The sequence below is a fragment of the Arvicanthis niloticus genome, chromosome 21, assembly GCF_011762505.2.
Source record: "Arvicanthis niloticus isolate mArvNil1 chromosome 21, mArvNil1.pat.X, whole genome shotgun sequence".
In the NCBI taxonomy this organism is placed as follows: Eukaryota; Metazoa; Chordata; class Mammalia; order Rodentia; family Muridae; genus Arvicanthis; species Arvicanthis niloticus.
Window position 1 is genome coordinate 578,463 of NC_047678.1, and position 10,468 is coordinate 588,930.

The following is a 10,468-nucleotide window of genomic DNA, read 5'->3' on the forward strand; positions in this document are numbered from 1 at the left end:
CTCTCCAACTGCTCCAGGAATAATCCTAGTTAATATTATACTTAGTCATTAATTGTTGTAGTTGGAAAAAAATACTTGGAAAATGTCCAAAGTAGCACACCCAGAAATACCAAGTGAATGAACTTGTGGCGGAACAGAAAAATTAGGACCCAGACTTGAGAAGAGGAGGCTAGCAAGAGCTATTTTAAATCCAAGAAGGGTACCAGATGTTTGCTTCTGAGGTGTGCATAGGCTATGTATATATTTCAAGTAGAATTAAAGGGAAATTTGTATTACATAGTATTAAGGTATATGAACTCAGTTGCATTAAATATTTAAAAAGTTCCATTCTATTTGGGACGAGACAGCCTAGGAAAATTTGAGCACATTCCTAAGCTTTTGATTTAGGGTGACTTTGAGAAAGACACTGATCCCCACACTGCTCCGGTGATCCCATGGCACATGTCACAGAGAGGTACAGAAGATGTGCTGAAAAAGACTCAGTTGACCTGAAATCTGTCATTTACTTTACCATCTTTGAAAAATGGTTTATGATGAAAAATTACCTTCAACAGTTGAAGAGGTGGTATTTGCATTTGACCTGTCTTACTGGGAGTCTGGAGTTCCATTTGACCTGTCTTACTGGGAGTCTGGAGTTCCATTTGACCTGTCTTACTGGGAGTCTGGAGTTCCATTTGACCTGTCTTACTGGGAGTCTGGAGTTCCATTTGACCTGTCTTACTGGGAGTCTGGAGTTCCATTTGAGGAGCAAAGCTTAGAAATTAGTAAATTAATTACACATCAGTCAATGCTTTCAACAAGGTTGTCTGTATCTCCCTCCCCCCTTTTTTAACCTAAAGGGAATGCTTTACATTCCTTGAGAAAACAATCCACAAACATTATCCCTAGTGTTCTGACATTTACTTTGGCGTATTACCTAATAATTTTCCCAATAAAAATGACAAACATTTACAAAAGCATTGGATAAGGATGCTTTCTTTCTTATCTGGTATTTTTTAAAAAAAGTTTGAAAACCATAATTTAGTTGGTTTATTACACAAGAATTATTAGCTGTTATTTAGACTATTGCAAACAGCTTACTACTCTTAATTTGTCACATATGCTAAGTTTTATAAATAGTATTTTTAATGAGGGATGAGAGCTCCATCATCTCTGGGCATAAAGATAAATATTAAGAATGTAGTCAGAAATCTTTGTGGTTTAATAAAAGGGTGGCCATGATCTCTCCGATATCTGTTACTTAAGCTAATTTTAAAAAATTTTTATTGCAGCTAAATGTTGACTATAATGTGAAAGGTTCAGTATCTTCTAAAAAATGGAGATCTACTGAAAATCAGGAAGTTTTTGATTTGGATGTCGATGTGAATGATGAGGATGACATCAGTCACCTGAATCTGAATGTATGCACAAGGTAGGTAGCCGTCAACGGCTCCTTCAAAAGTAGATTTAAGGTTTAATTTGTATGGTTATCAAGTGGGACCATTGTAGGAATCCCTATTAAGAGATTTCTCCTATCACCGCTCCACAGATTTCAGACTAGAAGCACAGGTAATTATGTTTAATCTCTTCTTAGGTAAGCTAAAAATGTTCACAAGTTTTCTTTGTATTTATAACAAATTTGGATAGAAGTAAATAAATTCTTTAAAAGTATTTTGTTTTACTGAGGGAATCTGAGAAAGCCCTGAGTGAACACACTGTTGACATGGAGGTTGCCACATCTGTGACCCCATGCCTCTTAACCCATGGAATTGGCAAAGCCTCTGCTGTTCTAAGTATAAATGTTGGCAGTGTGTGCAAACATGAACTGCAGCTGCTTTCTCCTTCAGGATAACTGCAGCCTTCTGCTGTGATGAGCCAAGCCTTACCCTTCTGCTACATATAATACAAGTACTGACACTCCTGGCTGCAGTCTTGATTCTGCCCCCTCAGAGCAAGCTCAGCCCACCTGACCCCAGCTTTTCTGTCTTTGTGTTTGCCCTTTCTTTAGTCCTTTGTTGTCCTTAGTCAGGGTTCTGGGTACAAACCATTCTGGGCATGACACTTTATTATTTTTAATTTTATTTATTTTTATATGTATGAGTGTTTTGTCTGCATGTTTATATGTTTGCAAACTGCATGTATACCTGATGCTCCTGGAAGCCAGAAGAGGCCATGAGATCCCCTGGGGTAGGAGTTACAGACAGTTGTGAGCTACTTTATGTGTGCTGGGAATTGAACCCAGGTCCTCCAGAAGAACATCCAGCACTCTCAACAACCTTGCTATCTTTCCAGCCCCTAAAGTGTTATTGTTTGTTGATTCTTGCTGGGTTTATGATATGTCTCTGAGAGCACACATGGAGCATGGTATGCATAAGGAAGTCAGAGAACAACTTTCTGGAGTTGATTCTTCCCTTATACCTTAAGTTCTATGGCTTGAACTCCAGTTATAAAGCTTGTGTGGCAAACATTTACCAACTGAGCCATTTAGTCATAAACTTTCAAACGTGAACCCCAGCACCAGTTGTGAAACACCCTCCTAGAGTTGACTGGAGAGGCCTCAGAGGACCCCAAAGGTAGGCAGGCCATTGCCATTGTTCTTGGTTGCTTATCAGAACCAGATGTTAAGACCTTATTGATGAAGACATCACACATTCTGGTTACGGGATACAGAGAAATGGAGGTGGACTGAGCTGGAAGCTCTTTCCTTTCTGGCTACTGTTTATTCTGTGGGAAAGTGCTATGTAGGGTGTGGGGGTAGAACACTCACCAGTGACCTTTCCTTGCTGTCGATCCTGTGTACTACAATTCTAACCCACCAGGCAAGATGTGCCCACAGATGTGATAATGGCCCAAGTATTAGGGGGATAATTAGACACTTTATGATTGTATTTGAGGCCTACTCCAAGTGAGAGAATACTCACCAACTGCTATAAAGTTAGTCAAAATCCTGGGGTGGGTAGTGATGAAAATATAAGTTATAAACTTAAGTTTAATTTAGGAAAACTGTAAAATATTGAATCTTATTTAATGCTACACATGGTTATTCTAGGTTGAAATAATTTCATTTTGGCTTCAGATTTACCTTAACTTTTGGTCCAGAATTTATAACAGCATACAAACCTAGCAAAAAGAATCGTTATTTCAGATACTGAAAAGACTCCACTTTAGAAGATTCTGGTCTTGGGTAAATTGTGTGCTAGTAACTGAAGCTTCCAGAAGTGGTTCTTAAATTGGTCTGTATCCCAAGCACTTGAGAGTCTCATTTTGCAGACATGCTTACATCCCAGTAGAGTTGTGAAACTGTCTTCTCCAGCTTCTTGCTTGTTCTTGTGCACATGATGTTTAGAACAACCAGGAGAAAGTTTTTGAATCAAGAGGCTTCACAAGTTTTCCTCTGTTAGTCTGTCTTTTCACCCCAGCATTGCTCGGTGTTGAGAAAGAAGTAACCGTCAAACACACTGGCATCTAGGGTGCTCTTTTCAAATATCTCAAGGCACTGTGATTGAACTTGGCTTGTTGTTGAGCTGGAAGCCATTGGTGCTCTGGGAAGGTCACCTCTGGGTGGTAACCAAGGTACTCAGTTTTCTTAGCCATTGCCTGAACCAAGTTTTCCCATCATTTACTACTATCTGTTCTATCTTTGGATCTTGTCATTTGACTGAGATGAAACATCCCATGTGTTTGCCACATCCCCCCACCCCTTCTTGAGCATTCTGACCAGCAGTTGGGACTATCTGGATTTCTGCAGCACCTTCCTCTCAGCTGGAAAGGAAACAGGACTTCCATTATTCTTTACTTAACTTGTAACTGGTCTCTATTAAAGAATAGAAACATCAAAATATAATTATTTTTTACTATCAGCAGGAGGAACCTATATGTGTTACAAACCTGTATGTCAGACATTAAACAAATTCATTATATGTATCTCATTTAGGCATTACTAGAATAATTATAGTCAGTCAGTAATTCCACCCCTGCTTTTCACTTTTCATAGACTGATTCATTCATTCATTCATCAAATAGTGGCTGAGTATCCTCTGTGCCTTAGGCTGGGATCTACACTGAGTGGCCGAGTGATACCTCTCTTCATCTGTTGGTTTAAGCTGCCTAGGTTGGTACTGCCAACTTTTGAGAGAATGCCAATGTTTTGAGAAATACTTAGTTTAGAACCAATACAAAGCACCACTAGAATCTATTGAATGATTATGCGATGTACCTGCTACAACCAGTAAGCACAAGCCTACCTCATTGCAGGCATTTCATCCTATTCAAGAAACCGCAGTTAGCGCTCATTCCACGTGTCACCACAAGCTATAAAACTACCACTGCTGTAAGAAAATGTGTTCTAAATGTTTCTATAGTGAATTTTACTTGTGCTTGAACAGAGTTTAAAGTAATATTTGGTAGTGTTAAGTTTTACATAAAGATCAAGTGTCAAAGTTTTTCCAAAAGTTTTTTTTTTTCTCCTTGTGTCTTTCTTTGATGCAGTCATTTGGGTCCAGAGAGGACTGGCATGGTCCTTATGGAGGTGAACCTTCTCAGTGGCTTTACTGCATCTTCAGATTCAATTCCTCTGAGTGAGACACTGAAGAAAGTGGAATATGATCATGGGAAACTCAACCTTTATTTAGATTCTGTAAGTAGTAAGATGTTTCATAAACCTTTATTGGTGAAGGTTCTGTGTTGTGTTTAGAAGCCTGCCACCTGTTAAGCATTAGGTCATCATTTCAGCTTTCTGTCTCGGAATGATTTTGATATGACAGCCAGATGTTTTTCTCTATTAAAAGACATTACTGGGGCTGAGGCGATGGTTCAGTGGTAAGAGCTCTTTCTGTACAGTGTGATGGCCTGAGTTCCTGTCCCCAGGACCCATATAAAAAGCTGGGCATGGCTACTCACGCTTGTAACCCCATCATTGTGGAGGGCAGAAACAGGAGGAGCTTACTGGCTGTCAGCCTGGCTCCAGGTTTAGCAGGAGACCCTGGGTCATAAGAATAAAGTGGAGATTGATAGAATAGAATGCCTGGTGCCCTTTTATGGCTTATGCATGCGTGAATGTACACTACCTCTACCAAATACACATATACCACACATACATACACACACCACGTATACACTCACAGGTTTAAAAAAACGATATCCCTATGAAATTAATGAGAGTTGCTGTTAATGATGAGCCAGAGGAAGGTCTTTTTACAAAGAGCTTAGTAATTGTTTATTGGTATACTATGAATATGTATTTTACATATAATATATTCTCTATATATTATATATGCATGTATAACATATGTATAATATTATACAATCCTTTGGAAGATAACTATTTTTTTGTGTGTACATTTGGTGTGCATGTGTATGTGGAGTTTATAAATTGATACTGGCCATCTTCCTCCATCACTCTCCACCCTCTTGTTTTGAGTTAGGATCTCTCCGTGACCCTGGGGCTTATGGCTCACATAGGCTGGCCAGTCAGTGAGCTCCAGGGATTTGTCTGTCCTCGCTTCCTGAGTGCCAGATTGTAGGAACATGGTGTACACTGGGCTTTTGTATGTGAATTCCAGAGATCTGGATTTAGGACCTCTTGCTTGTGTAAGAGACACTTCACGGAACCCTCTCCACTGCCCTGATAAGCAGTTTCTTTTTAAATTGTTTTTCTTTTTTGATTAATGTTTATAATTGGACAAACAAGGCAATGGGCTTTATCAAGGCACTACCATTTGTATGTGGTTTTATAAATCTTCCTTCCCCACTGTCTTCCTCTATGCCCCTGTTCACTCTAGCACCCTTTACCTCTCCCAGTTGCCTCCCTTTCAGCTTTCATTTCACATATATTCCATCACCCTTTCCTCACCTTGGGATTCTTTGCTTTCCCTTTTCATGGTCTCCTTCCTAGTTTAGTGTCTTATACCCCTCCTGTGCATAAACATGTGTAAAAATTAAAATCTAGGATCTTCAGATGAATGAAAGCATATGGTGTTTGTTGATCATTCTGGGTCTGACTTTGTTTAACACAATAATTTCCAGTTATATCCCTTCTGCAAATGCTGTAATTCAGTTTTCTTTAAGGCTAAATTGATTTTCTGTTGTGTATGTATCCCACACATTTTCTTCATTATTCATCTGCTGATGGCCATCTAGGCTGGTTCCATTTCTTTGATGTTATGAATAGTACAGGAAGAAACATGAATAGGCAGGTTGTCATTGAGTTAGGGTCCTTTCAGTACACACTCAAGAATCTGTGTCATGGGGTAGGGTGTATATATGTGTGTTGTGTATGTACACAGATTACACAGATAATATATACATATGTATACATACACTACAGAGAGAGAGAGAGAGAGAGAGAGAGAGAGAGAGAGAGAGGAGAGGGGAGAGGGGGAGGGGGGAGAGAGGGAGAGAGAGGGGGAGAGAGGGGGGAGAGAGGGGGGAGAGAGGGGGGAGAGAGAGGGGGTAGAGAGAGAGGGGTAGAGAGAGAGGGGGTAGAGAGAGAGGGGTAGAGAGAGAGGGGGTAGAGGGGGTAGAGAGAGAGGGGGTAGAGAGAGAGAGGGGGGAGAGAGAGAGGGGGAGAGAGAGGGGGGAAGAGAGAGGGGGGAGAGAGAGAGGAGAGAGAGAGGGGAGAGAGAGGGGGAAAGAGGGGGAGGGGGGAGGGAGAGAGGTGGAGAGAGAGAGAGGGGAGAGAGGGGGGGAAGAGAGAGAGGGAGAGAGAGTGGGTGAGAGAGAGAGTGGGTGAGAGAGAGGAGAGAGAGAGGGGGGAGAGAGAGGGGGGAGAGAGAGGGGGGAGGGGGAGGGAGAGGGGGAGAGAGAGAGAGTGGGGGAGAGAGGGGGGAGAGAGAGGGGGGAGAGACAGAGTGGGGGAGAGAGAGAGTGGGGGAGAGAGAGAGTGGGAGAGAGAGGTGGGGGAGAGAGAGGTGGGGGAGAGAGAGGTGGGGAGAGAGAGAGGTGGGGAGAGAGAGGTGGGGAGAGAGAGGGGGGAGGAGAGAGGGGGGAGGAGAGAGAGGGGCAAGGGAGGGAGAGAGGGGGAGGGGAGGGAGAGGGGGGAGGGAGAGGGAGAGAGAGAGAGAGAGAGAGAGAGAGAGAGAGAGAGAGAGAGAGAGAGAGAGAGAGAATGAATGGATGGTCCAGTTTACATTTTCACAGCAGTAAATTGTGGTCATTTATAGAAATAGGTGTCAGTTTCTCATGATCCTTTCATTGGGGTCTCTCTGGAAGGCTTCTATGGACTCTGTAGAGTTAGGCTTCTCTGAATTATTAGCAGCAGCTAGAATTGAGATGCATTGCCTGAGACACAGTTTTGGGTGGTCCCAGGAGCAGGCCAGCTGTTTACTAAATGATTCTAAATCTCAAGCATCCCTTTTAGTAAAAGAGGACTGAGAACCACCCCTGTGTTCTCCGTGCTGCTTTGGAATGTAAATAAGATAAACGTGTAGTAAGTTCTTAACTGCACTACCTGGCATTCGGAAATTCTACCCAGATGTTAGTTTCTATTCATTTCCTAAAATGCAGGAAAAATTAACGTCGCAGATATTTTTATGAACACACAGTGTGCCAACTTCTTCAAATCTTTTATTTTATTTTATTTTAGGTAAATGAAACCGAGTTTTGTATTAATATTCCCACCGTGAGAGACTTCAAAGTTTCAAATATTCGAGATGGTTCAGTATCTATAGTGGATTACTATGAACCAAGTAAGTGGATCTGGTTTCTAAGGGCTTGGGAATCAAGCCAGGTGTTTTACTCCTTTAAAGTGACGTCTCACAGGATTAGTTTTGTGGGGCAGTTGGTTGGGAGGAAAAAGTGTGGATGGAGGAGATGCAGGAGGCAGGCTGTGTGTCAGTGAAGAGTACTGACATTCATAAGGCTCACATGGCATCAGTTAGTATAGGGATAGTAAAAGGGGACATTCTGCTCATAGCGTTTATGAGCACATCTACAGTTTATGCCATAATTACAAACGTCACAAGAAAGACCGACAGTGTCTAGTTATGTTTGGTTTCTAAGGTTTTGCTTCTTTCCGGTCCCCCACTCTGTGTGACCCCTGAGGTGAAGGGGGCATTCCTCAGGAGTGGACTAATACCATGGGGTTTAGTCCTTCACCAGGAACTCGAGTGTTTTGGTAAAACTTGTGCATTATAACGTTTGGGTTTTTTTTTTTTTTTTTTTTTTGTTTTTTCTGTCAAGAGAAACTGAGTCCTTGGGATGATATAGCTTGAACATCTTTGATTTGACCGGTAACATCTTATTTTATAAAATCAAAATGATCTAGACCATGAAAGGAGTCAGCTGACCTGGCAGGCTACCATATTAATTATGAAAAATTGAACTCAGACTGAAGCTGTGTGAGTGCGTAATTGCGCCTACAGTTTTTAGTATTAAAGGTCTATTCTGAATAAGTACTAACAGTACTTCAGGGACATTGGAATGCGTGAGAAGGGCGAACACAACTGTGTAACACGTAATTGCAGGTAATTGCACTTGAAATAAGGTGAACAAACTCACAGTTTTGGTAGTGCTTGATAGAGTATTCGAGACAAAGGTACAGTGCCAGGCAGTTCCCTCTCCTGGGACAAAACGCAGCCCCTCTTGTCCCTTGCTTCCAGCTGCTGTTGATGAGGATACCCCCAAGGTTTCATAGGATATTTGAAAGACAGGTGTAGGACCTTTTTCCTGAGGTGAAGGGATAGGATATACTGTGGGGACCTAATGACAGTCCCTTGTTATCCAAAGTATTATTTAATCTAGTTGCAAAAATTACACAACTCAGTCTTTAGGTGCATACAAAATGTTATAAACATTTAAGAAATGAAAAGATTCAAGGTAATTGTATATATGTATTATATATACATTTTATTATATAATATATATCAAATATTTTTATATATTATATATTTATATGTGTTTATATAAATATATACTTTGTGAAAAACAACTTATGAGGGAACCATTTTATAATGAAATTAAAAAAGATAATAAAAATTAAACCTACTAATTTTTTAAAGTATCTGAAAATACATTTTTTATATTGAAAATAATTTTTAAAAACATCAGGAAAAAATTTTTAAAAATTTACTAGAATTATAAAATGAAATGTTTTGTTTTTCAGCAAGCTTTTTATAATGTAATATGTACCTTATATAGTCTTTAAAATGGCACCCATACTATAAATTATACCTCAAATTGAGGAGTTATTAGTTAGTATGCATTTAGTGTTTTAAAAATATTGAAACAAAGCTGTTTTTGTGAGTTTTTTTTTTTTTTTATATTGTGATAGGTTACTTACGCAGTAAAAATACCAGTGTGTGCTCTGAATTGTCCCTGGGGTGAGCAGTGTTGGATAGTGTGTCTGTCTATCAGCAGGCATAGATGATTTCCCATTATCTTTAGAGTCTCTTAGTAAAGCCTAGGTTAGACACTCTTCCCAGGAATTCTAATGGAGTAGAAAAATATCATCCCCAAATAAACTCTTGAGAAGATTCAATGAATCAAGATTTAAAATTCTCCCTGCTTCAGTTAGAGATTAGTGTGTGCAGCTGCTGCCTGTTTTCTGCCGTTTAATGCTGGCCGACAGCTCGTGGACGGCTTGGGCTGAACGCATTGTTTCTTGGCATTTGTTTACAATCTGTGCCCCCTTTTGAGCCCTGCATTTGTTTCCGATAAAGAAAAAATAAACCATGTGAAGAATAGCCACCTCATGATATACTTATGCTCAAAAAGATCACTGTTCCTCAGCAAAAGAGACATAACTTGGATATCTGCCTCTTTAAACAGGGAGGCAGGCAGTGAGACACTACAACTCCAAGGTGAAGCTGTCCTCATGTTACCTCAGTGCTGACGCCAACTGCAACTCCTATACAGACGGAGCCATGGACTCCCTTCGATGTTCTTCGAGCCTTCTCATCTTTTGCTCCATCCTTCTGTATTTTGTGCAACATTGATTATGATTTATTTTTCAAGGACTTCTTCTAAACCTAGCATTTCCAGAAAGTCAAGTGTGATTGTTTTCTTTCTGCAACTGATGATTGCCTCTGATCGTTTTGAAAATCAATTGTTTCCCTTTCTTGGGGGGCCTGGGGAATGTCTGTAACAGGCTGGAGCTTGTGTCAACACGTAAAACAGTTCAGCCCATCTTTGTGTGGAAGATGACCAGAATGACAACACTTTGTCTCTTTATTTTTTCTTCTCTGAGAAAGTTTATTAGATGCATTTGTTTTCTCTAGAATAAAAATGTTATTTTCCATTATTCCTGTTTTGTAAAAGATGTGAGGGGCAGAGAGGCTCTTATGCATCCAGACCTTCACCATTTGCTTTGGTGTTAAGGGAACAGCAAGAGGCACTTACTCTCTGTTCCTTCCCACATCTGGCCTGACTCTGCTGCAGGCCCATCCCACTGTCTCAGCACGTTGACTCTTTTTTTTAGGATGTAGGCAGTAAGTTTTTAAAAGTAAAATAGTCTTTTTCTGCTCCAGATCTGATGACATGCCCCAGACTTTAC

At 40.5% G+C, this 10,468-nt stretch overlaps 1 protein-coding gene across 1 annotated transcript in view; it reads left to right on the forward strand.

Moving 5' to 3' along the window:
• The window catches only part of Cd109 (CD109 molecule), a 93,023-nt gene extending 82,892 nt beyond the window's left edge, over positions 1-10,131 (forward strand). The window contains exons 29-32 of the mRNA XM_034484065.2: positions 1,272-1,411; positions 4,468-4,615; positions 7,562-7,664; positions 9,745-10,131. Of these exons, the coding sequence (XP_034339956.1) occupies positions 1,272-1,411; positions 4,468-4,615; positions 7,562-7,664; positions 9,745-9,911 (558 nt within the window). The 3' untranslated portion in view covers positions 9,912-10,131. The remainder of the gene's footprint in view (positions 1-1,271; positions 1,412-4,467; positions 4,616-7,561; positions 7,665-9,744) is intronic.
• Positions 10,132-10,468: the final 337 nt, after the last annotated feature.